The sequence below is a fragment of the Staurois parvus genome, unplaced genomic scaffold (genome assembly GCF_062004578.1).
Source record: "Staurois parvus isolate SC_StPar_1 unplaced genomic scaffold, SC_StPar_1.0 ptg000225l, whole genome shotgun sequence".
NCBI lineage: Eukaryota > Metazoa > Chordata > Amphibia > Anura > Ranidae > Staurois > Staurois parvus.
The window spans coordinates 3236462-3264337 of NW_028318021.1; the positions used below are offsets into that span (position 1 = coordinate 3236462).

Consider the following 27876-nt stretch of genomic DNA (forward strand, 5'->3'; position numbering starts at 1 on the left):
AGTTTTCTGCATCACTTGATGCATACATTTTCAGAAGTTCAAAACTCCACCCACTTACTGTAGTCATGACAGGGAATTGTGAGCTTCACCCATTTGTCATAGCCACTGCAAGGAATTCCCTCTATATATTCCTTTATTTTACATCATGAATAATGCAGCATTAAAAGGAGGGCAGAATAGAGATTTTAGCAGGAATATCTTGCCAATGGACTTCCTGAGAAATACAGTATAACAAGATGGGCATTCTGTCAACCAGGGCATAAAAAGATTTAAAGCAGGCCTTGCAGTAAAATGCAAGTTCTGCTTATGCTGTTCGGGCTTTCTTCGTCCCTTCACCTTGTATGAATAGGTGTCATATGTATCGGTAAGGAAAAAGTTAGGTTTATACTTACCTTAACCCCAGCTCCTGTCTGCAGTGCCTAGGCAAAGAGAACTTCAAACTTATTCCGGCTAGATGGTGGAACCATCAGATTACAAAATGCGTGTAATTTCTGATTTTCTAAAGAAAATTCATTTGAAATTTGAACCATGTTTGGCCTGCATAAGATTCACTCGGGCTTTGGGGAATGTGTTGATGGCTTCTGTCTGAGACATTTCTGAGATTATTCAGAACTCACTGACAGGTACATTTGACCTGCACTTCGTTTCTTTCTGACCTGCTTCAACAGGACTTGCACTTTCACTTGTATGGGAATGCCAAACAGATTTGAAGTGAACAAATGCCCATCAGCACAAGGCATAAGACAGCACATAATATATATTTTTTCTTTTTTTTAAATGGAGTTTAACACCCATACCTTACAATATGTCTGAAAAAAACATACTGATGCTGTAAAGTGGGTGGAGCCCCAGTGTTGCGGCGATTTAACCTGCCAAGCACAGGCAGGAGTGCAGCTCTGGGCCTTCCCCAGGGACCACAAGAGGGTTAAACAAAGTGCATGGGAAATGCTATGAGGCTTCAATATCCTTTTCCAAGATCACAAGGAAAGCATGCGGCAGGGCCTGTGAAGTCGTGAATGTGATTTGCTTTCTCCTGACATTCTCAAATTACTGCTAAGTGCTTCATTATTTCACCGTATCACAGAGGCTCTGAAGTGCCGTGTTAACACAATTCACTTTTTTTTTTCTTTAAAGTTTATTAAGGTCAGCGCCACTATACAGACTGAACAAATTCATTCATTCGCATCAGTCAAGCCTAGTCCTTTTGTGGGGACATTTAATTATTTTGTAAGGACATTTACTGCTTTATGTTACAACGGAAGGCTCAGGCCCCATAAAATGCATTAAAAAAAGGGCCTGTCTTCTGTCAGCGGAGAGGACAGCCATTTTGTCTGCTGAAAAACTTGACCTTATGCATAAGTAGTTGAAGAAAAGCTGTGGGATAACCTACAGCAACCAATCAGAAGCTGACTTGTGCTTAACATATTATTATTACTATATTCAGTACAATGCATATACCATACATCTTGTTTTTTTGGAAATTAGATTTTTTTTTTTGATACAGCGGGGAAGAGTTAAAATTTATGTCAGGACTTTTCTTTTATATCACCCCAGTAATACAAAAATGTCCACACTTCTTATTCCTACAAGAACTGGGAGGAGCAGCCAGTCAGGAAAACATTTTCAAAAGGTCTAATTTTTTTAATACATTCATTTTTTTGTGCATATGTTGTAAACATTTCCACACATTTTATACCCAGACAACGAATAAGGATACATTTTTTCAATAGGTAGACAGACAGCAAAAAAAGCCAGCAGAGGCTCTAACCATTTCCTAACGTATTAAAAACAAAGTAAACAGTTTAGCGGAACTTAAAGTGTTGCTAAAGTCTATCTTGTCCCTCTCCTAGCCTGTGACTGGACAGTGAAATAAGAAGCAGCACACCTTTGAGCTCATTTATTACTTTTCTTCCTTCTCCTATCAGCATGCCTCCTTCTCTGCAACACAACAGATTGGCTCCTTGTGCTGCTTCTCCCTCAGTCTAAGGTCTGCTGTACAGGAAATGCAACAATCTGATGCTAAGTCAAATTCAGCTACTTATTCTGGTTGCATAAATAAATACACTTGATGCTATATTAATTACAGAGCTTCATTAATTTGTGTCTTTTATTTCTGCCTAGAGTTCAGCTTTAATGTCAGTAGATTAAATTGCCAGTGTTTCCCAGCTCAGATAAACAAAACAATACAAATATATCCAAACGACTTTCTTTAGCATAACCCCTGTTTCACAAGGATGTTTCTCAGGCTAAAATAACTCCCAGCTGGAATCTGCCACAATATATTTTTATCTTCCCAAAAATGGCAAATTTTGTCATTGATACAGCATGGGAATATAGGGCAATATACTAGAAAAGATTAATTAAAAAACTCTAGTGCTGATGGCCAACATTAATAACCAATGTAAATGTTTATCAATTCCTTGGAGTAAAGACCGTCTGCTTCAAACACCCAATCATGTAAAAGCAAATGTTTTTTTTTTTGTTTCCCTTATTGATGATTGGATATTCAATGTGAACACAGTTTCACCTACTAAAGTCAATGAATGCTTACAATGCTAAGTAAACAATTTTTACATCTTTAGTAACACAAGCTGCATATAAGTGGGGAGCTTAAACCAGAACTGTAGGTATCCTTTCAGTTTAGTTTGTTTGGGCCAGCTTGTCTCAAATTCTTTCCATTGCAGGACAGTGTGGCTGCTGGGCATACTGTAATAGACTGTAGTAGCTTGTGCTGCATAGAGTAAGTGCTGCTGTCTCCTACACAGGTACCGGCCACTTCCTGTCTGTTGCTGGAAAGAGAGAGTCGCTTTTAGGCCAAGTCAGCTATTGTGGGATAGCCTCTTATTTTTTCACTGAATATAAGGCATTTTCTGATTGGCCATGGTGGAGAGGTGAGCATTTTACGTCTCGTAAAAACATTAGAGCTAACATGGAGAAGATGCTTCTCCCATATCTGGAGATCGCATTCAAATGTGTTTTGAAATCAATGGAAATGCACACATTTTACAGTGTGTGTCAACTCTCCTGATAACACATGATGACGCAGGTTAGTGTGCACTGACATGCGTTTACACTGATTTAATGGAAATTCATTAGATAGATTAGATGCTTAATACCCGGCACTTTTACCCCCTTCCTGCCCAGGCCAATTTTCAGCTTTCAGTGTTGGCGCATTTTGAATGACAATTGCACGGTCATGCAACACTGCACTCATAAAAAATTGTTATCATTTTTTTCACACAAATAGAGCTTTCTTTTGGTGGTATTTAATCACAACTGAGTTTTTTATTTTTTGCTAAATAAACAAAAAATCCCTGAAACTTTTGAAAAAAAAACCTAATTTTTCTGCGTTTTTTTTTATAAAAGTTTGCAAGTAATTAACATTTCTTCATAAATTTCGGTCAAAATGTATTCTGCTACATTTCTTTGGTGAAAATACCCAAAATTAGTGTATATTATTTAGTCTGTAGGAAAGTTATAGAGTCCAGAAACCATGGTATATATATCTGACAATCTATCAATCAATGTACTGACGGCCAATCTCATTTCTTGAGGCCCAAAAATGCCAGCATAGTGCAAATATCCCCCAAATTACTCATTTTTGGAAAATAGACAGTCCAAGGTATTTAGTAAGAGGCACGGTGAGTTTTTTGGAGGTTGTAATTTTTTGTAGAAAATCACAATATTTTTTTTCATATTGTCACCAGTCCAGAACAGCATGATTATATAACTGGTGTGGTGGTGATCAGGGACACTGACTGGTGACAGTATGTAAAAAAAAATTATATATATTTATATATATATATATATATATTTTTTTTTTTATTATTTCTATTATTTTTTATTACATTCTTTTTTCTTTTTTTTCAACACAATGGGTAAGTGATCAGGATTTTGTTTTTTTTTTTTACACATTATGATTGCTAATATCAATGTATTTCATTGATATTTGAAATCATTGTTACTGAATGAAACAGATTCATTCAGTCTTTTGTTTGAATTAGCTGTGATTGGGCAAAGCTCATCACATGATACAGATGGGCTGTGATTGGCACTGTCTGTACTATGTGACTGCTTTGATCAATCACAGCTAACAACATAATTATATGCAATGAATGGCATGACAGGAAGCCATCCATTGTATACAATCGACATGCGATCTGCTGTGATTGGTCACAGCGGTCACATGACACTGGCAACGGGCCAGTGTAGAGATATGTTATTGGCTGTGTCCCGTGGATACAGTCGATGACAGATCGCCCCTCTGCGCAGCCTCGGTCTGCTATAGGCCGGGTGGGAAGGTGTTAAGCATGAAAGGGTCAGATGCATAATTAAAACAGACAAGGTCTGTCCTGTCTCATGCCCTATTCACACTTTTGTGCATGCAGCAATAAACATTATTGCAAGGTATAAAGAGCCAGCTGCTATCTTGCAGACATTCCAGCTAGCAGGCTGTTTGGATCTGTCCCGGGCTGGGCTGTGTGTTATATATAATTTGCCTTTTGTGTGCTTTTGGATTATTTGCATGATATATGAGTGAATGATGTGTGCCCTGTGTTTATATATAGACTTCTTAGCAAAATCCAGTTCCAAGGAGCCTTGTTTATATGTATATGTGCTTCAGATATTTATATTTATGAAAAGCGAGGCTTTTTGGGCCTGTAAGTCTGAATGCATTTTTTTTTTGGAGTTGATGAATTCAACACTCCGCTTTCTTGAACTGAGCCATCTGGGGCCCTGTATTTAGCCTTTGCCAAAAAGCTAATTATGCTAAAAATAAACTAAATTTATCTTGATACAAATCTCTGTAGCCGGCAATAAATGCTCTTTGTCTGTTAAGAGAGAAGGCATCTGCTGTGCTTGTCATAGGGACAAGCATCAAACCCGATGATTGTAGCTTGCTAGTAGATCATGGGGCGGAAACAAAAGTATGTATACTGACGCTCATTAGATGGGGCCCTTTACTTCCTCTGCTAGTTGGCTCTCTCACAAGCACTGCACCCTTCTCTAGACTTATGAATGGGACAACGGAACTCTAGCATCAGCCTGCAGTGTATCTGCATCACCCCATTGTAACCACACACGCAAAACACTCACTGGGGAACAAAAAGCTGAATGAACTTGCAGCAGCTGCCAAAGCAGGCAAAAATAACTTAGGAAACTATCTCATTATCCCTTTCTCTCTCTCCGGGCTATTCTGTCTGCTGTTTCCTTGCATACAAAATACGACCTGACACCAGCAAGGAAGAAGAGCACATACAGAACGAGTTTGGGCTTAAAGTGTAACTCTGGCCAAATACACAGATGAAACTCATAAGTAGTCTTGTTTTATCTGCCAAAATATGTGTAGAGGTATTTCTCGTACTTTTGTGATCTGGCCTTCCTTGGTTTACTTCATGTCCCCAGAGGATAAAGTTGGCAGAAAATATTTACACACCCAGCAAACAATGTGCCATCACTCCGCCTCTTGCAGCTCTTTGGACTTCCAATAAATATTACCAAATCCACAAACGTGTACCTTGAGCTCTCATCCTCTACCATGTCTACCTAAGCACCTCTCTCAACTACACATTGGCTTATGAAGCCACAACTTCCACTACAAGCCTAATATCAAACTTCAGATGTCAAATAATTGAGCTGGTGGAACTGTAAATGTTTTATTACTGTTGTCTCTGGTTCTTCAAAGAAGACAGTAAGGTGGTGGATGTGTTCATAGACATGAAAGAACTATCCAAATAGTTGTATGTTCGTAAAAAGTTGTAAATGAGCTTTAAAACATACTTACACTGACCGCTGTAGCTGCAGACACTGTTGAGCAATGCATCATCAAAGTTGTCGAAGCTGTTTTAACAACTTGATTCCCCCTGCTCCTCTTCCTTCCCCAGCAGCGATTCAGCAGCCTTACAACCTTTTATTCTTTAATCCAAATACAAAGTGCACATTCACACAACATGTGTTGGGCTGAATTGTTCATTGCACTACTAATACATGGACAAGGTGCAAAACCTTCTTTTCTATTGTTCAGCATTGGTGTGCACTGAATAAAATGAGGCAGGCAACGTCTTATTGCATATACTTCAGCTTATGTTACAGAAAAGAGAACAATTAAAAACAAAATGCAACACACGTGAAAAATGCATTGCAAGACAGGCAAAAATGCATCCTATCAGTACGTGTCAATGCATATGTGCTGTGGTAGAATAGGGCACAGAGCCAAAACACTGGAAAAAAGAAAGCAGGGGGAGCTAAGCTGTTGAAAAAAACTATTTGGATTACTTCAGTGCTTCTGCTGTGATCTTTGAAGATTAATTTCTCCACAGTTCCTGCAGCTACAGAGGTAAGTGAGGGCTTGTCTTAAAGCTCATTTATTGCTCAAGAATACATTATTATTGAATGATCAGTCTGGCCACAGGTTCACTTTATATATATGTTGTGAGTAGACCGACATTAAGTGATATAAAATAAATTGTACTGGAAACCTGCAGGGGCACTGCAAATCTCAGCATGCCATTTTAACATGTAGGCAGTGACATTCAGCATTCACAGCATTGCTCTTTCAGAACAACCAAAGACAAAATACTGTAAATACTGCCAGCAGGAGATGCTATTTATTAAGTAACTTCCTTTTTTCTGTTGACTAATGGCAGAGATTCTGCATCAGAGCCAGGCAATGACACAGTTAATCTGGCTGCTCTTTTCTTATTTTCTTGGAGAACGGAAAGGAGTCTCTTGAAAGATCTGCAGCTGACTTTATTTAAGAATCCTATGAGTCAGTAATACAGAATGCTGTTGTGTTCCAACAAAATAAAGCCTGCTGAGCAACATAAATACAGCTCTGCATGTGAAGCCTGATAGGCTCTGGCTTGGCAAGGAGAAATAGGTGAGGTAGGCCCAAAGCCCTGTCTTACAGCTGATTCCTCGATCACATAACCTTCTCTCTTTGCTAGCAAGTCAGGAGTTAAGTGCTAGGCAGTTGATCACTCAGCTTAATGCTGACTGTAACCTTAACTTGTCCATTTTTTAATGAGTCACTGACAGGAAGACACGGCCCACACACTGATCGCTCTGTGGCTGTACTTCTTGAAGAAAAATAAAAAAAAACGTAATACAGCGGCCTGTGCAAAAAGCCAGAATTTCCAGAAGTTGGGGACCCCCCCATGCAGTAATATTTCATTTTTGCAAATGACAGATGTTACTTAAAGGCATAGTCCGTGTTTTGCAAAAGTTTATTAAATGCATCCACAATAGAAAAAAAATATGCATTTATTTTACAACAAAAACGAACAGCAGACTCCTGCAGGCTTTGTCCCCAGCCCCAGAGGTAACACCTATCGTTATGGGGCTGGTGGAATTGACATATATTTAAAAATTAATTCTTCAAAATAAATGACAAGAACGTTAAAATTCAAAGCCGGGAAATGTAATAATGCAACGTGCATATCAGGCAACAACCAATCAGGTTCTGCCTACTATTTTATAAACTTAAACATTTGACAGCAGCAACAAGCAACACAGGTATTTTACTGGTTGTGAGACACAAGACCTACTGGTTGGCTGCTGAATTATTTTTACAGAGAAATGCTATAGTTCATGTACATACAGTATAGTTACACCTACTTTAATTACATCACAAATAGGGATGAGCAAATTTGCGGGGTTCGGTTCCCAGGGAAACTATCAAATCCAGCATAAAGTTTGTGAAACTCAAGCCATTTTCAAGGCAAGGTAAGGTGTTAGTAATAATAAAGAAAGGAGAATGCGGAGCTGGGCGCTGCCATGGGGGACATGTACCAATGCAGTACTATACAGTGTGGGCGAGGGTGTTTTCATCCGACTTCAAGGGCAACATTAAAATACACAAATACTTTAAATAACATGCTTGGAGGAATGCCTTAATGCCAAGAGCAGTGTTACAGAACAGTACTATTTTCAGAACAATCTCTGTGATATCAGCATATATTTGACCAAATTGACCCAGAATGCCCTGGTGTAAGTTTACTTTACTGCAGCCAGGAATTTGTCATTTAGTGATGGGAATGCACCATGTACAGATCTGTGGGTGGGTCATTGTGACAGTTGCTGGGTTTACACCACTCAACAATGTGATTGATGTGGAGTACATCTTAAAAGCAGGTAGGCATATGTCTGTGTTTTAATTAAAGTATTAAAGTATTTTTCACTATGTTTATATACTTTAAACATTTTGTGGAAAAGAGTAAAGCATACTTGTGTACCCTGTACTCACTCCCCTGGGAGGGATCAGATATCTGGTCAGCCATTACAAAAAGGTGCTCCCCCCATATGACCCCCACTTCCTTCTTGGATCAGCTGAAGTGGAGAAAAGGCCCTTGTCCCTTAACATTTAGACATTTTGTAAAGGTGGTGGGTTTGTCCCAGTTCTTGCTGCAAAGCCATCCTGCCGCTAGACCACTGTTGACCCAGCAGTTTAAAACTGGACAGCATCACGAAAATTTTAATTAGCAAGGCTAGGCCGAAATTTACTAGAGACAAAGAGCACTGGCTGGGGTTTTGCTACAAAATTTAGGATACTTAATATGCAAATGTTTCCCTCCAGCGCATACCAAACCCATGAGTGTGCGAATATTAGTTCACTTTAAGTCGCTTTATGTCTTACTCATAACCAAGTTCATTACCACAATTGGTGCAGAGCACCTTTTTCATGTTACTGGACACCTAACATAATGTGATCATATGTGAATGTATTTCACATTGGAATGCTTTGTTACTTGTCAAATGCCGTCTTTGTTACATTATTGTTAAATTAGCCAGTATGAGGTCAATTTTAATCAGGTATAACAGGCCTAAACAGTGTATGCCTAACTTTTATATTACCTATAAGGATAAGGGGGTGGGGTGCAGTGAATATGGGCGACAGTGTAAGGTGATTTTGATGTACAATGATTTTGCTCTTAGTTTTGTGGGGGTTTTTTCTTTAAAAAGATGCAGCAGTGTGCTGCAAATAAAAGGCTAACGGAACAAATTGACAGCAAAAATGATACTAAGATTTGAGCACCCCAACATAGAATAAAAATAAATCCCACAAAAGAAAGGAAAACCCCCAAACAACCATCATGGAAACAAAAGCCCACTTTTTCAAGTGAAACCTTGCAAATAAAAAAAAAAGGGTTTACCACTAAAAAAAAATCACTATCAACAAACAATAAAAATCAAAAGAAGCCAGGGGAAGAGCAATAGAGAATACTATAGAGTATCAACTGAGTGACTGGCAGGATTGCTGAAATACATCCAAGATGGTGGCACCCAGCAGAAATCTCAGGCCATTTGGATATCTATACAAGGGCGGCTTTTCAGGTAATAACATAAATAGAATATGGTAAATGCACATTTTAACTTTATGGGAAGATTTTTGCTGAAATGGACAATTTGACAGGGACAATGGACAGGGTCTCTTTAAGGTTCTCTGTTCTCAAGAGTCAATTTCTCCAGAATGGGGTGACTCAGATGGGAAGGACCTCCAGTATTTCACCAAGAAACAGACAAAAGTTTTTTCAGTATCCTGTACAAATTCTCTAATCTGTTCACCGGGGCACCCACCTATAATACCGCACCATAAATTTGGGCATCTACAGTATTTACCAACACCAAACAGAATTTGGAAACTGAAGGACTTTTCAAAAATCAGCAGAACTGCGATAACACAAGCCAGGCGAGCGACAATCCTTCATTAACTGCCAGTCTCGGTCATACCAATATAGGCATTTTACCTCATATGAACTGCGCTGTCTTCACAGTCCTGTGACAGACACAGTATTCAAAAAAGGAATACAGACATTTTGCCAATTAAAAATTCAGCCCATTCCAAGAATGATCAAAATTTAACATCTTGCAGCCCTTGACTGCGGAGATAAAGTTTAGTGTGGATCTATTTGCTGTGTTTGTTTCCGAAACCTCTCCTTATTCCAGTTTCTGCCGCCATGAAGACGTAATCTGCTTCCTGCTAAATTTTCTGAGAAGTAATGCCGGCACACAAAAAAATTTATCTGAGATGCGTTATTTGATTAGCTACACCTTCTTATAGTAGAGCCAGTTTTATGTTAGTACTTAAAGTGGAACTTTAATTTAAAAAATTGCAAACAGGCTTTTTTTTTTACTGCAGAAGAGACATACTATTTAAAATACAATTTTAGCCTCTGTTGAGAAAAGTGAACACACTGGTCTGAAGGGGACACCATCTTTACCCAGCCAATCAAAACTCTCAAAGATCAGATCCCAGAAGAAGACTGACCGAAGATATTAGAGGTCGGTGAGGGAGCTCTGGCACACCGTAGTGCTGCAGTAGAGGTATGCATAGTTCCATTCTAACAGTTTAGGAAATGCAGCCCTGACTGTCTATTCACATCAGTGCATTTTAGGTGCTGGGACCTTGGAGTGAGGTAAGAATTCCTCTAATAAATTCCCTGGACTAAATAAGCATAATATTTTGTATATATATATATATATTTATATATAGGAAGAGGGGACCACTCAAATTATTTTTTTAAAGCTGACCAGCAGTCAGCTTTAAAAAATACTTGTTATAGGAGGCAATATGAGTCAGCTATTGGGAGTTGTGATAACAATCCCAGATAAACAGTGACTGCAGTCAATCAGATGCAGTTACTGTGCTGGTGTTCTGACAGCTGCGAGGGTGCCTCTATCAATATACATTAGCTGATGGGAGATTCCACCATCCATGCTGTTTAGTGTGTAAGGAGGGATCCACTGATTCCGCTTGTTCAGCATGCTGAATCTGTGTGGCTAGCATTGGTGTTCTACAGGGCTATCTTTATTCGAAAATTGAAAATGCTTTTATTAACTAATTTTTTAGTGTGTCCTTTACCATAGGCCACCTTTCCTAAATATATTTGATCTGCCTCATATATCCATCAGCCTTGCAGTAAAATGTATTTCCTAGCAAAATTTTTGTACCAAAATACAACTCGACCTAACCTTCGATGCACTCTCTATGTATATGCACAGCCAGAAAGATCCTGTGTAAATTGTATATGGCTGCAATCATGAGTACCAACTGTGCACATGGACAAACAAAGGAATAGAGAGCTGGTTTCATGGTTCTTGTCTTCTGACTGCCCTCAATTCTCCCGGAAGAAAACTAAATAACAAAATATAACGAAATGTCACAGGATATGGATTAAGCATGGTGCATTCTTCTATATCTTACTGCCCTAGGGACTGGACCATTAAAGTAAAACTGAAGGCAAAACTTTGTGATAGTGTGGAGGGGGATTAGAATACCTATCAGGTTTTTATAGCTGCCTGTGTCCCTGTTGGGGAGATTCACCCTCTCTATTTGTCCTGTTTGCTACGAAGGGTGTTCAAGTCAAAGCAGGATTTTTAATTTTACAGGTATAAAAAGGGATGCAAGCATAGTGGTACTACACATAGTAGTAAGTGACAAGTGTGTCCTATTACTGATACGTGGAGCACGCACATGTCGCAGGCCAGTTCAGACACCATTAATCAAGGTGGCAGACAACAGTGTTGTTCTTATATAAACTCAAAAGTCCTGGTTTGACTTGAAAGCCCCTCGTATTATCATTGAAAGTGAAACTGAAAGTTAATCTCAAAATTTGAGTGGTCAAAAGAGTAGAACCGTGGAAACCTGGTGACCTGGATTTCCCTCACTATGAAGAGATTTTCTTTCATTCTGTGGCTATGGGACAGGAAGTACAGGGAAATTTCCCCAATGGGACCAGATGGCAAAAAAAAAAAATACTTGGTAGGTTTGCAGTTGTTCAAAGCTTGGAATTTCTTTGTATAACCTTGCTTTAAACCTCTCCACAACTTTATCCCTGACCTGTTTGGTGTGTTCCTTGGCCTTCATGATGCTGTTTGCTCACTAACAAACCTCTGAGTGCTTCACAAAACAGCTGTATGTATACTGAGATTAAATTACACACAGGTAGACTCTATTTACTAATTAGGTGACTTCTGAAGGCATTTGGTTCCACTAGATTTCAGTTAGGGGCATCAGAATAAAGGGGGCTGAATACAAATGCACACCACACTTTTCAGATATTTATTTGTAATACATTTTGAAAACCATTTATCATTTTCCTTCCACTTCACAATTATGTGAAGGTCTATCACAAAAAAACAGTTACGTTTTTAGCTGTAACATGACAAAAAGTGGAAAATTTTAAGGGTTATGAATACTTTTTCAACTCACTGTATAGAGAACTAGCCCAAAATAGTAAAAACAACCTTTTAAAAAAAATGTAGCTGTATATTACTTGCTATTACCATAACTTACCAGCAAAGAACAACCTAAAATTAATTCTCCTGTTCCTGTCGATCACAGAGATATAATATATGTGTATATTATTTGTTTTATGTACCCATAGTAGGGCCTGGATCAAACCTCGATCTAGCAATTTTTTTCTGCGATTTAAAAAAAAATTATTATTATTGTATTTTACACACTTTTACAATCTCCATAAAAGAATGAAAATACATGAGTGGGCTGCATAGTGGCTGATTACTGTGATAGCCAATGAGAGGCTATCACAGCGATCAGGTGACTGGTACTGGGAGGCCCGGTTCCCAATCGTTAGTACAAGACCTGGGGCTCTTGGCATGAGCCTGAGCTCTGTGCTGGGAGTGCACTGTGCGACGCGCTCCAAATACAAAGAAAGATACGCATATATGCGGACTCGCGGATAAAGACCCACTTTCATGTGTACTGTCAGCGGGAAGGAGTTGTGTAAAAGCTGTGTTTATACTAGGTCCGTTTTTCATGTTTTGCTCACAGGATGCACACTAATCTACAGGGAATGTCCAGAAAATGAATCATCTTGTTCTCAATAGCTGGTTAGCCTTTTCTTTTTCTGAATCAATAGTTTCTAAACAAATTTTTCTCAATTTCCCCATTCATGACCTCAAGGGTGTAGCTGTCTACAGCAATCTGAGAATGAATAATGAGTACAGATCTTGAAACAGTGTAGGTGTACAAAAAATACCTAAGGTTTACAGTAAAACATTCTCACCATTGGTTAAAACCTCCATGTGACATTCCTGACACGGTTTCTATGTCACCAAAATAATTACTTTTTTTTTTTTTAAACAGGAAACACTTGTCTAGCTAGTTAATAGCCCATTTCCATTTATTTGAACTTTTCTGAAAGAACTGTTTGCCTATTCAGCGAGAAAGGGTCATCTAAAATTAGGAGCAACTGTAAACAAACTGCATTGTGGGAATCAGAGGTTACTGTTCAAGGGTCATCAAGGAGTTAGCAGGCAAAAAGAGTGGGGAGGTCATGTGATCAGTAGACTAATTACTATAGCACTCCAAAATAAAATGAGGCTTTTAAAGTACAAGCCCTTCAATTGGCTAAGTGGTAAGCACTTCTGCCTGGCAACACTCAGGTCATTGGTTTGAATCCCAGCCATGGCACTGCCTGCCTGGAGGTTGTATGTTCTCCTGGAGTCTGCGTGGGTTTCCTCCCACACTCTAAAGAAATGCTGGTAGGTTAGTTGGCTCCTGTCTGAATTGGCCCTAATATATGAATGTGAGTTAGGACCCTCAGATTGTAAGATCCTTGAGGGCAGGGACTAATATGAATGTAATATGTGTGTGTGTGTAAAGCACTGCATTAATTGTTGGCGCTATATTAGTACCTGTTATAAATAAAGACAAAGTGGGCTGAAAAACCCTTACACACCATGAGAATATTGGACGAATGATTGTCCGTTTTTTTATTGCATATTAGTCTCCATATCAAAAGTGAAGAGGTTACAAAGGTTACAAAAATCCTTGTACAACAAAAATTCGGAAGTGATGTAATGTACTGTATTGTATTTTCGGACGAAAACTGTACTGATTAAACGAAAATCAAACAATCTGGAAAAATCTTTGTGCTTGTCCCTTCAAATAATTTTGAATAATTTTTTTCTACCTGACCTGTGTGCAGTAAAATCAGAGTAAGTCATTTCAGTACAGGGAGGAAGCCTGTACAACAGTGCAAAAATAAAGGGAAAGATGGAGTTCAGCTTTAATCATTATTCCTATCCAGAACATTATGCATTGACATGCTGAGGAGGAGTGGTCACACACAGGACCCGCTATTCAAATATTTGTAGATGCCCTTGAGCATTAGAGTCATGGGAATACCATAGACCAGTGATGGCGAACCTTTTTGAGCCCGAGTGCCCAAACTGCAACCCAAAACCAACTTATTTCTTGCAAAGTGCCAACACTGCAATGAAACCTGAATATCGAGCTTTTGGTTTAGAAAAAACAACTCGTACAGTAGTGCAAACTAATTAACAGTACAGGGATGACCAGAGACTGCGGACAGTACAGGGATGACCAGAGACTGCGGACAGTACAGGGATGACCAGAGACTGCGGACACAGCACAGGGATGACCAGAGACTGCGGACAGTACAGGGATGACCAGAGACTGCAGACACAGTACAGGGGATGACCAGAGACTGCGGACACAGTACAGGGATGACCAGAGACTGCGGACACAGTACAGGAGATGACCAGAGACTGCGGACACAGTACAGGGATGACCAGAGACTGCGGACACAGCACAGGGATGACCAGAGACTGCGGACAGTACAGGGATGACCAGAGACTGCGGACAGTACAGGAGATGACCAGAGACTGCGGACACAGTACAGGGATGACCAGAGACTGCGGACACAGTACAGGAGATGACCAGAGACTGCGGACACAGTACAGGAGATGACCAGAGACTGCGGACAGTACAGGGATGACCAGAGACTGCAGACACAGCACAGGGATGACCAGAGACTGCGGACAGTACAGGGATGACCAGAGACTGCGGACAGTACAGGAGATGACCAGAGACTGCGGACAGTACAGGGATGACCAGAGACTGCGGACACAGTACAGGGATGACCAGAGACTGCGGACACAGTACAGGGATGACCAGAGACTGCGGACACAGTACAGGGATGACCAGAGACTGCGGACACAGTACAGGGATGACCAGAGACTGTGGACACAGTACAGGAGATGACCAGAGACTGCGGACACAGCACAGGGATGACCAGAGACTGCGGAAAGCACAGGGATGACCAGAGACTGCGGACAGTACAGATGACTGCTGACCTGGGGAGGGAGGGGGAGCGGGTACCTGAATTTGACAGGTACCCGCTCTTACTTCCGCAGAGTTTTTTTTTTATCTTACCTGTTCCTTTATCCAGCCGCGCGCTGTCTTCCCGGCTTCTGTAGTGTGGGCCCTCGTCGGACAGCCGGATGCCCAGTGCGCATGCGCGAGAAGCGCTGCGCTTTGTGATTGGTCCGGTGGCTTCTGGGATCTGTCATGTGTCCCAGGTACCGCCTTACCATTCACAAAGAGCACTGCTTCTTGCGCATACGCATTTGGGACCCGGCTGTCACGCACACTACAGAAGCCGGGAAGACAGCGCGCCGCTGGATAGAGGGACAGGTACAGTCCCACTGCAGAGCTGAGCGGCCGGGCCGGTATTCTGACACGGCGGCGGTGGAAATACCGGACCGGCTGCTCTATATTCGCTCCATAAGACGCACTTTTTTTTCACTTGGGGGAAAAAAAGTGCGTCTTATGGAGCGAAAAATACGGTATTCTCCTGGCGTGCCCACAGATAAGGCTCGGCGTGCCGGCTGTGGCACGCGTGCCACGGATTCGCCATCACTGCCATAGACAGTAACTTCAAAGGTAAAAGATTTTCTATGGTGACAATGACATTATTAGATATAAATGTTTCCTTTTCAAGACATGTAAATAATATTTCCAGTAGACGCAGATCATGTCTCCATATTAAACAATACACTTGTTTTGCAAACAACTCTAAATAACACATTTCATATTCTAGGCACCAAATGAGCCCTTTGAAACACAGCTTAACACAATTCTTAAAAGCAGAACTCATATTCATGAACTGTTATCTACCAAAAATTGTAGTTCTGTTCAGCTCCTTTTGCGATTTACATGCCTTTGTCAGCATCGTCACACCAGCTCATTGCTGCAGCTTTCTGTGTCAATCTACCTGCTCATAAAACTATGGAAGGGCACAAACACATCCTAAGCCTCTAAGTGTTCTTCATTCCCTGCTTCAATCTGCCTAAACATCTACCCTCCCGATGCATGACAATATATTAGACTGAGGTGTCCATTTATGAACTAGCGGTAATAGATCGCTGCCCAGTTCTCCAGCATTCTCGGAGAACACAGTTCTCCTGTGAATGCCGTTTATGAAGCAGTTCTCCAAACGAAGGGAGAACGGTCTCCAAACGCTGGAGAACGGTCTACAAACTCTGGAAAACGGCTGATTTTACTATAATCTCGCGAGATTACAGTAAAAGATCAGCTTACTAAGCAGAGGTAAATTATCTCTGCTTAGTTTGCGGTCCCTCTGATTCTCCAGCTCTGGGCTGGAGAATCTGGAGGGAGAACACAGATCTCCAGTGAAGGGCTGACATGATCTCCTGAGTGTCATACCAGAATGACCAGAGAATAGCTGAGATCCGTTGAATCGCAGCTATTCTCTGTGTCATAAAAGGACACCTGATTGCAGTACTTTGCAGAGCTGGAATTCCCAATTTAAAAAACAGTTGCAGCACATAATTATAAATGAATATTCAGTTGCAGTTTACTGTAACTGAAAAGTCCCACAAACACCTGTTGGTCCAGCCAGTTACATTTACCTAATTCAGCTTACTGTGAATGTGTGGCTACAGTGCTGCACTGCTCCAGGATTGATCCACCTGCTGGCTTGTGTACAATGTTTGGGCATTTTTCCAAGGCACCCCTGAAGAAGCCTGAAGGCACCCCAGGGTGCCTGGGAACCCTGGTTGAGAAAGGCTGGTTTAGACTGTCATACAGAAGGCTAGAATTTAGACATTAGATACTTCAATCACATTGAAGTAAAATGAATCTTTGTGGAGTTTAGGTGCTAATTACAGTTTTTTTCCAGGTCAGATTGAAAGAAAGGAGCATTTCCAAATGTATTAATGGAGGTATATGGTATATAAAAATTTGAATTATTATTTCCCCCCCCCCATCATTTCCAATCTAAAGGGATTCAATGGTGGAGGTCTAAGGTGTATGTAAGGCCTCTTTCATACTTACGAATGGGGCCATTAGTGATTACATGAGGGAGACCCAGCAGGGGTTCCCGGAGATTAACTACAGGTGGAAGCCCCATGCAAAGTAATAGGATGCTGACAATTTCCACAGCTAGATGTGACCAATCACTCACAGAGCAATTACCTGCAAACAATCAGCTTTGGGTGCAGGGCAGGCGCAGGTAATCACTGTTGTGCTTGTGTCGCAATTCACTGTTAATGGTACCCCAGATACATGGAAAAAGACACGTTCTTCACGTGAAAAAACTTGCAGCAAAACACGCAGTTAAAAAGTATGCAAAACTTGATGCTCAAAAAGGTGCATACGCTACTTTGCTGTGTTTGTGAGCATAGGGCAGCCTCTTCAAAAGAAAAGGGATGCCCTGTGCATGTGGCACAAAAATGTGCATATGATCTGCACAATTTTGCATGCACTGATGAGCTGCAAATGAGAATGCAGAATTAGATCAAAGTAACAATACTAACCAAAAACAGGTAATTTATATGGTACATCTCTTTATATATCATTGTTTATGTGATTAGAAATGAATAATCATAGCAGTCTGACCCTGTACCAGAGAATTAAGCCCTAAATAGTGTCATGCTTAGAACAACAAACAAGCCATAGCACACAGTGCAATTCCACAGAGCCATAAAACTTTCTCCATCAACAAAAAGTCCTTTGGGTGAAAGTGTTAGTAAACCCAGGACCCTGTATTCATTATATCTTGTCTCCCACAGTACACAGCACACAGCACACAGAAATGCACTTATTAAGTGTTCTTGCATGGCAAGACCACTTACTGTTACCTCACATATATATTCTTATTATTATAGCCAAATTTACCACCCTAACTCCTCCCACAGTTTTTACACTACATAGACAGTAATATACCGAAACGTGCGGATTGTTCCCGATTGGTGTGCTATTACTTTGTGGAACGTTTCGCCGAATGGTTCACGAAATATCAGCGTTTTTGTGGTGAAATTGGTCCCATAGGAATGAATGGCGGAATGTTCAAAACTAGAGTGGGAGCTGACAAAGGCTAGAGTGGGAGCTGAAAAATCAGGACATGATTTCTAAACTGCCATCACTCCCTCATTTTCAAGCCCACCTACACAAATCTTATATCAAAACGTTCAGCTATCCCTGCTGCAACTAAAAATGTCTATGGCTAAGCCATAGTCCTGATAGTTTTCACAATATGACCATTTGTTTGCAACTCATGCCTCCCATTGACATTCATTGAAACTCCACTCTAGACACCTCAAATTTGAAGGGAAATATCTAAACTGCGACTGTGCCTTCATTTTTAGTATTTCAGAGCCATACTATGCATCAAAATGTAGGTCTGGGTCTTGTGATTCTCACTTGCCATGTTCACTTTTTAAATTTGATCAATCAATTGGTTAGTGTAATGTTTACTATCTTTACTCACTCCAAACACTCCACACAGTTACTCTGCCCACTCCATAAAGTTACTCTGCCCAGTCCAACCTTTTCACAGTTACTCCAGCCACTCCAACCACACAACAGTTACTCAAGCCACTCCACCCAGTTTCGTCGCCCACTCCAGTTGTAGACTACTGGTGGAGGCAAGAACACTTCACACAATTTCGTCAGAAATTGTAGCTTTTCTAGTTAAATATAAACTGCTAAGTACCTTTTCTCATCAGCAGTATATAGCAGTCTCCTGGCTTCTATCAGTGTCTGGCTGAGCACTGGCTAAAGCTTGCAGGAGGAATTTTCATTCTGCTCTGACTGTCCTATGAGGCTGCATAACCCCCGACCCTCTGTCTGGACAGTGCTGATTGACCCTGTGCTGATCACATGCACCTTCTCAAAGAAAAAAAAAACTCTAGAAATACACACTAAAGTGAGCATGTGCAGTGACTTCTAGAGCTCTGTAGTATCAGCAGATATATTTGGGACAGTAGAAGAATGGGAGGATCAGAGAAGACAAGATCAAACAGCCTTTTTACACAATGCAGAGGATTAACCCCTTAGGTTCCACAGTGAGTATAACAAGCATGCTTTACTGCATGTACAAACAGATTTTACTGAAGTGGGTTTAGTAACATTTTAAGCCAGGTGGCCATGCAAGTAACAATACGACTTAACAAACGTTTAGAAGAAAGAAGCATATCTTTATGTAAATTGTTTTACTAATTGAGTTGTACTAACAAGTGATGATCATTTGCATTAAAGTTGCTCTGCACTGTGTTAAAGGACATCATTACCTCTCTCCCAAATCTAACTAGAATCAATCTATTAAAGTAAATAATGCACTTAGTTACTTTATTCATTAGTTAAGAAATAAGTTTAATTGAACAAACTGAATTTCGAATCTGATTGGCTACCATGAACAGCTGCACCAGATTCTGAGTAATCCAGTTTTAGTAAATCTACCTCTTTGTGTGTTATTTACTAAAACTGCATGGTGCAAAATCTGGTGCAGCTCTGCATAGAAACCAATCAGCTTCCAGGTATTATTGTCAAAGCTTAATTGAACAAGCTGAAGTTAGAAGCTGATTGGCTACCATGCACAGCTGCACCAGATTCTGAATGCTCCAGTATTAGCAAATCTCCCCCATTGCTATTGGTATTCTTATAGGTTTACTTTGTGTATATCTTGACTGTCCAGTACATTCAAACAAAATATTCTTGTATTTATGATTGTACCTCCTTAATAATGTACCACAATGTCTGTTTTACGGGATTTACTGACTAAAGAATTAAAAATTGAAGTGTATGCCAGCATAGGGTTGTAAGAAGATCTCATTTTCAGTGCAATATATATATATATACACAATACATCTCTTTATATATCATATACAGTGTTATATGCCATAAAAAATATCAACAAGCATGGGTACCATTATCCTTTGTGCATTCAATCCTTCCTGAACCCTTACCAATATTTTAACTATCAAACAGTTTCAGTGACCTCGAGAAAACCACATCTGCAAATATAATATGAAGATCAAGAAGTTCGGGGGAATTCCAAAGCTTTTTTTTCACAGAGATGTTTGTGTTACCTTCTTTTTCCAAGGATGCTGTACACACTTAAAAATTATCAAGAGGGAGAAAGTATGGAGATGAATAGGATCCTCACCACATCTGTGTTAGTAATCTTGGCCAAGTGCTCCGTCAGACTATCGCCAGAGAGTTCGTTTTCTGCGTCCTCCAACTGCAGCCCACAGATTGCGGCTCCCACGCTTCCAGTCGCTATCATAGATGGCGGGTACAGGGCAAAGTTAAAGTCTGCAAGAGAACAGGTCAGACAGTTAGAGGGAGGCAGGACAGTGCCAAAGCATGCCTTAACCGTGGTGACACTGACCTGCAAAAGACATTGTCCTGCGGACACACATATGTACTATTATGTTCCCTCGCCAATATGGATTTGCTTGTTCTAGAAGTATGTGCTGTTGTGCAGTGACTTGTCGCTGTTTGCAAAAGTCAAGGAGTGTAGCATTTTGTGTGTTGTACGTACATTTATAGGATGAAGCCAATTCTCATCCCACATAAAGAGTCACAGAACCTATGCCAGCTCACACTGCTGTAGGTCCAGCTCTACGTGTGGCCACAGGAGACCACTGCAATGCCCAATAACCTCGTTAGCGGCCTTAATGTCTTTCAAAATGCAAATGAGACAGCCAGCAAATGGCGGGAGGCCCAGAGTGACTAGGGGAATCAGCATCAAAAAAAAAAAAAACACTCTCTCCTCTCTCTCTCTCTGTAACCTCCAGAGCAAGCACCATAAACTTGGCCATCAAAGGCCGCTCTGGTCTGGGCTTTTGTTGGGCGACAGGCTGCAATTTGTATTAGTGGCTCCTATTTTTAGCATGTTAATTAAAAGCAGTGATTGGTGCGGCAAGTGTCTCCTAAGGGGAGAGTGTGGCTCCTATTGTGCAGAGTTCCCTTCTCATCTCCGGCTATTGAAAGTCATGTGAGCGACCTTCACGCTGATAAAAATTCGGCCTGACGTACCCACAAAAAAAAGAAGGATGGGGAGGGGGCTAGCGGGTCAATTCTGTGCACATGAGTTAGCAGATCAGCAGAGATTCTATTTATGTGTAAAATGAGAGAAATGGAGGAAAGTGGGGGAAGAGTACCATTATAAAAGGCCACCTAGGAGTCTGAAAAGGAACAAAATCTATTACCATATATCCATATTCAGTGACTGCAATGGCTATTTTAAATAGGCCCCTGGCCAATCAGACATATATTGAGTTTAAATATTTGAACTGTTTTATCTGCCAATATACAATACATGTAATTCTGTTCAGATAGTCTTATGATTTAAACACCATTGCCAAACTGTATAGCCTAGAGAGCAAAGACCACTCTTTCCAATTGAACCTTTCTTTGTCATCTGCCTGCTTATTGGACTATGAAAGAGCGTTTACCCTTTTTTATCCACCTCCAGAAAGCTCTTAAAAGTGTTACTAAACCCAGGACCCTGCATTCACTATATCTGGTCTCCCACAGTCCACAGAACATGCAATTATTTTAGTAAATATAAACTGCTAAATACCTTTTCTCATCAGCAGTTGTGAATTATACCAGTGTCTGGCAGAGCACTGGTTAAATCTTGTAGGAGGAGTTTTCATTCTCCCATAATTGTCCTATGAGGCTGTAGGACCCCTGACCCTCTGTCTGGACAGTGCTGATTGGCCCTCACATGCACTCTCCCAAGAAAAAAAAAAACCTCTCTAGCAATACACACCAAATGAAGCATGTGCAGCTTGCCTCCACGGCTCTGTTCTATCAGATGGATTGGGGACTGTGGAAGAAGGGGAGGATCAGAGAAGACAGGATCAAACACCCTTTTTACACAATGCAGAGGATTAACCCCTTAGGTTCCACAGTGAGTATAACAAGCATGCTTTACTGCATATACAGACTGATTTTACTGTTGTGGGTTTAGTAAAACTTTAAATACCTCCCCTCTAGCTCCCAGTGCATGAAAACACATTACACTAACAGCACTGTGCAGTCTATAGAGCATGGCGGCATAACCTCTGTGCTGTGGCAAAATAATATCTAGAGAAGCAGTTTGCAGCATTTTTATATCTAATTCAAACAGGTGCAGTTACCTTTAAGGGTTAACGCTTTAAGTACGTAAACATATAGAAAATGAAACCCTGGTGCTAGGAATAATAGGGGTGACTTCTCATGAAATAGTGTGCACTCTCATGACTACTAGAAGCAGTAGTGAAAGAATGTCCTCTGCTGATCTGCTGGTCACAATGTTCGTGTACGGCAGGCTGGTAGAAGCAGTGAGGGAGCTGACAGGCACACAGGTTCATTAACTGATCTGCTGTTCTGAGTGCTGATGTGTGACTGACAGGCTCAGGGAGATAACTGGCAGAGCTGCAAGCACTGGAAGGAGAGAGCCTGAGATTGGTACAGCGTGGATTTCTGCAGATCCTGACCTGGAGTGAAGAACAGGTGCACAGGTCCTGGAGCTTGCAGTGTGCAGGCTCGGATCTGGCGCTGACAGGAAGAACTTGCCTGGTTAGCAGTGTCAGGACGTCTCCTAGGTACTGCATATGCCTTAGAGACATCCCCATGTTCTCCCACCAAAGCCGTGCCTCCCTGCTGTACAGATCTTCTCAGACTCTCTCCTTCCAGTGCTTGCAGCTCTACCAGTTATCTATCTCTGTGTCTGTCGGTCCAGGTTACACAAGCACAGGTCCAGTGCTTGCAGCTCTCCACATGGTCATCTGTCAGCATGCCTCTCTGAGCCTGTCAGCTTCCGAAGCAGACAGTGGAGGCATCGCGGGCTGGACAAGGACAGCCAAAGGAACAGATGTGGCCTGGGGACCATAAAAGGCCCAGACATGCTCTATAGGGTCGAACTTTAGGGAATGGCCTGGGATATCTACACACTAAGCCATGTATAAACCCAATTTGTTACATGAACCATTCTGTTACTATTACAGTAAAGATTATACTTTTAAAGGGCTCATTCACACAAGTGTCAAAAACGCAGCATACGGCATATAGTTTGTATGTATCTGTTTGCAGCAGTATAAGATTCAGCAGCGCCGCCGTTGATATTTCAGCTCTGAGAAGCAGCGGTCAACAGGGTCTATGTATGCTGCATGTATGTACAGTAAATGTTAGCACAAATGTTACATGCATACATACTTTTTTTTTAAAGGATTTTGCTGCCAATATGGCTTTTTAAATGAGGTTTAGATGTGGTTTATAAAAGATATGTTGTAACTTTTGGAGCGCCCACCTCACTTCTTATGGATGGAGTTCATAGTTTGAACAGCTATTTATTAAATATTTTATGAAAAGAAATGTGTGTTTACAGGCTACGTCTACTGTTTTAGTCAAATGTGATGATAGAAGGCAAGACAGCAAACTAATTACATTTGTAGATAGCTTTTATTACATCTCATTCCTTGCTTTGAAATGTCTAAATACTTTTGGAGCAGGGGAATGAACTCATTGGTGTGGTGATGTCCCTTCTCTGTCAAATTAGATGGTTGAGGGATGAAAATGCAGAGTTTTGTTGCTAACATCAAAAGAAAACTGGGGACACCAACCTGAGTCAGGAGTATGCGGCTAAACATTAGCTGTGTTCTGATACTAAACAATGGCACCTCTATGCTGTATAAACTGTACTGAAGAAGTGCCGCTGGAAATATGACCACAATGAATTCACAGCATATGAGCAAATGAACCAGAAGACTGGACAGTGAAACATTAAAGCATATCTATATCAAAAACACCATTTTTATATATTGCGTCTCACCATTCCTTGCTTGTGATGGCTGCATTATTTTTTCAGTCTCTTTTTCCCCTTTAAGTTCACCAGGTAAGCATGTCAGTAAAAAAAACTCCTCGTCCTAGGGTGATAACATTCACTCACTGTTTATGTATGGAGGAGCGGCATTGTCAGCCTAGGAGGAAAGTGTTTTAGGTCTACAGAACCCGTCCTCCTCTCTTCTCCATAACATGGGGGAGGTGTTCTGTAGTCTACAGAGAGAACTGGGAAAATGCTAACTGATAACAGCCAGCATAGGCTATACAGGAAGCATCAGCTTACTAGATTTGTGACAGGATCAAAAGGATTCGTTGTTACACTTATTTACATAACACAACGCTTTCAATGGTATATTTAACAGACCAAAGGCAAATAAAGACACATTCTTTGTTAGAGTTTACATATTGTACACTTTAAAGCTGAACTCCAGGCACAAAAACTTTCATTAAATATATTCTTAAATAGCCAAGGATATACACTATATTGCCAAAAGTATTGGTCGGCCTGCCTTTACACACACATGAAATTTAATGGCATCCCAGTCTTAGTCCGTTGGGTTCAATATTGAGTTGGCCCACCCTTTGCAGCTATAACAGCTTCAACTCCTCTGGGAAGGCTGTCCACAAGGTTTAGGAGTGTGTCTATGGGAATGTTTGACCATTCTTCCAGAAGCACATTTGTGAGGTCAGGACACTGATGTCGGACGAGAAGGCCTGGCTGGCAGTCTACACTCTAATTCATCCCAAAGGTGTTCTATCGGGTTGAGGTCAGGGCTCTATGCAGGCCAGTCAAGTTTCTCCACCCCAAACTCGCTCATCCATGTCTTTATGGATCTTGCTTTGTGCACTGGTGTTCAGTCATGTTGGAACAGGAAAGGGCAATCCCCAAACTCTTCCCACTAAGTTGGGAGCATGAAATTGTCCAAAATGTCTTGGTATGCTGATGCCTTAAGAGTTCCCTTCACTAGAACTAAGGGGCCAACCCCTGAAAAAAACCCCACACCATAATTCCCCCTCCACCAAACTTTAGACTTGGCACAATCCAGTCTGGCAAGTACCTTTCTCCTGGCAACCGCCAAACCCAGACATGTCCATCAGATTGCCAGACAGAGTAGCGTGATTTGTCACTCCAGAGAACAAGTCTCCACTGCTCTCTGAGTCCAGTGGCGGTGTGCTTTACACCACTACATCCGACACTTTGCTTTGCACTTGGTGATGTAATGCTTGGATGAAGCTGCTCAGCCATGGAAACCCATTCCATGAAGCTCTCTATGCTCTGTTGTTGTGCTAATCTGAAGGCCACATGAAGTTTGGAGGTCTATAGCTATTGACTCTGCAGGCAGTTGGCGCACTGTGCACTTCAGCATGCGCTGACCCCGCTCTCATTTTTCGTGGCTGAGTTGCTGTTGTTCCCATTTGCTTCCACTTTGCTATAATACCACTAACAGTTGACCGTGGAATATTTAGTAGCAAGGAAATTTCACAGATGGACTTATTGCACAAGGGACAACCTATCACTGTACCACACTTGAATTCACTGAGCTCCTGAGAGTGACCCATTCTTTCACAAATGTTTGTAGAAGCAGTCTGCATGCTAGGTGCTTGATTTTATATATCTGTGGCCATGGAGGTGATTGGAACACCTGAATCCAATGATTTGGAGGGGTGTCTTAATACTTTTGGCAATATAGTGTAAATACACTTTTCCTGCACCAAGAACTTTTACAAACCCAGATATTAACTTGTAAAAGTAGCGGTGTGCTTTACATAGATTGCAGAAAGCAGAGCTGTGGGTGGGACACAGCAGCCCCACCCACTACAGGCTGCCTGTAGAAAACTAAAGGGGGGCGAATATAAGACCAGTCACCCTACTCAAGGGTAGAGAGCAGCAGTGACCGGTCCTTGTCATGGGAAATTCCTGCACAGGGGCAGTGCAGGAGTTGCTTCTTGCTGCATTACTGCACATATGTAAAGGAAACACACAAATGACTCAAAGATTCAACAAACAATACACATGCCTCTTTTGTATGTAGACAATAATTATTTTGCTTGGAGTTCAGATATATATATATATTAGTATATTTGTACAATACGCTGTACACACAAGACAGTATGTCCTTCTTGTGCCTATGGCTTCCTTGCATAGGGTCAACTATAAAAAAAGACATACTTTTCCCAAATTTAAAAAAGAATATTATTACTTTAGGCTGATGCCCATGTTAAATACATAAATATTTCAGAATTTCTCAGATGACAAACACTGGCAGTCTTTCGCTATTTATTTGTGGTTTGCAATGCTAAGTTCAAATTTCTGCTAAGTAAACGATTCAAATTAAAGTTTCAAAACTGGTACATTTCAAGCAGGCCATCCAAGTAGCAAAATTGGAGGCAGGTAAAATCTGTGTCTACTTCTGGATAATAATTCCCACATCCAAAAAAACATTGACACAAAAAAATGCTGCCACATTTATGCACCATTGTTTTGTATTGGAAGTGTGTTCAATTGTGCGTGCCTAGCACTGTGACCATCCTGTCGCCAAGTGCTTCATGTCACAGAGTGATGATTGGGAGCCAGTGGAGTGGGCTCTCCATCTTGTAATCAATGTGACAAGAAATTTGGATTAATTGCTCTCTCTGAAGGCAAAGTGCACACTATTGTTTGTAGGTCCTGCTACAGGTACAAGGAACAATAAATAAAGCCTAAGAATCCCCAGTACTATCCTCATGCATGTCAGGAGTAGGAAAACGTATATTGGGTTCTTTTTTTTGTGAAGGGTCATGGTAATGACATGAAATATATAGCTAAAGTTTAACAAATATTTATTTGCTATTTTTCATCTAGTTTGCCTTTGATAATAAAAATCAAGAGATATCCATTAGTATTTACCACCAGTTTGTTCTGAAAAAAATGTAATTTCATTTGGAAATACTGAGGCAGATGTGTCACACAAAGGCCCACAGGCCGAATCCAGCCCACTAGGCCATTTTATGTGGCCCTTGCACTTCTCCTGCAGCTGTGGCACCCCCACCTTGTTTCCACCCTCACCTTGTCTCAGTAGTTGGCAGCAGAGAGGAGGACAGAACTCCTACATATCCTGTGCTTCTCCATGCTGCTGCGGAGAGGATCATCTCTCCCCTCCTTCTCAGCAGTCGGCTGCAGACAGGAGGACAGAACTCCTATTACAGACCTTGCACCTCTCTGTGCATCCACAGCACCTCCTCAGCTGTTCTCAGAATTCAGCAGACTCCAGCAGCTGACTCCAGCCCTCCTCTGCTCCTCCTCCAGACCCTGCTTCCCAGCTCCACCCCAAGCTTCTTTTCGGCAACAGCACAAGGTCCACTGTGATGTAAGGGAGGGTGGGGGACTCTTGACTTCTGATGGTAGGGGGGGTCTTGACTTCTAAGGGGGGATGGGGTGCTCTGGACTTCTAGGCTTACAGATACAAGTGGCCCTAGGGCAGCCATAATGCTGACGCAGCCCGACTCCCCTGCATTAAGGGATCTATTTACATAAAATTTGCATAGACACTCATCCAGTGAATCTGCATGTACATTTGTTCTGTGCAAATTTGGCAAAAACAAATGTTCCCTAGACCATTTACATTTCTTCTAAATGAATATTCTTTCAATATGGGCCGTAGTGACATGAAGCATCAAAGTGGCCACTAGATTTGAGGTGCATAGGATATACATACATTTTTGTAAGAAGAGATGTTTCCTTTTCTTCTTGGCCTAGAGGCTGTACAGATAATGAACAGAAAGCTCTTCAAAGTGAGGGGACATCTCTTTTTAGGCAGTTGTCACTTTAACTGGTGTCTCATTTGAAAGATTCTGATTTACGTTTTTCCCATTTAAATGGATGATGCCTGAGCAGAGATGGCTCTGTCCTTCTGGAGGGAACAGCTGATGAAGGCATTGTCAAGGGGAGTACTGTAATCTCTGTGAGAGGTAATAAATATCTGGAAGTGTTA

General features: G+C 41.1%; 1 protein-coding gene across 1 annotated transcript in view; it reads right to left on the reverse strand.

Annotated features, from left to right (window-relative positions):
- Positions 1-27876, reverse strand: part of CCND2 (cyclin D2) — an 80924-nt gene that overhangs the window by 18198 nt on the left and 34850 nt on the right. The window contains exon 4 of the mRNA XM_089679485.1: positions 20238-20386. Coding sequence (XP_089535611.1) covers positions 20238-20386 — 149 coding nt within the window. The remainder of the gene's footprint in view (positions 1-20237; positions 20387-27876) is intronic.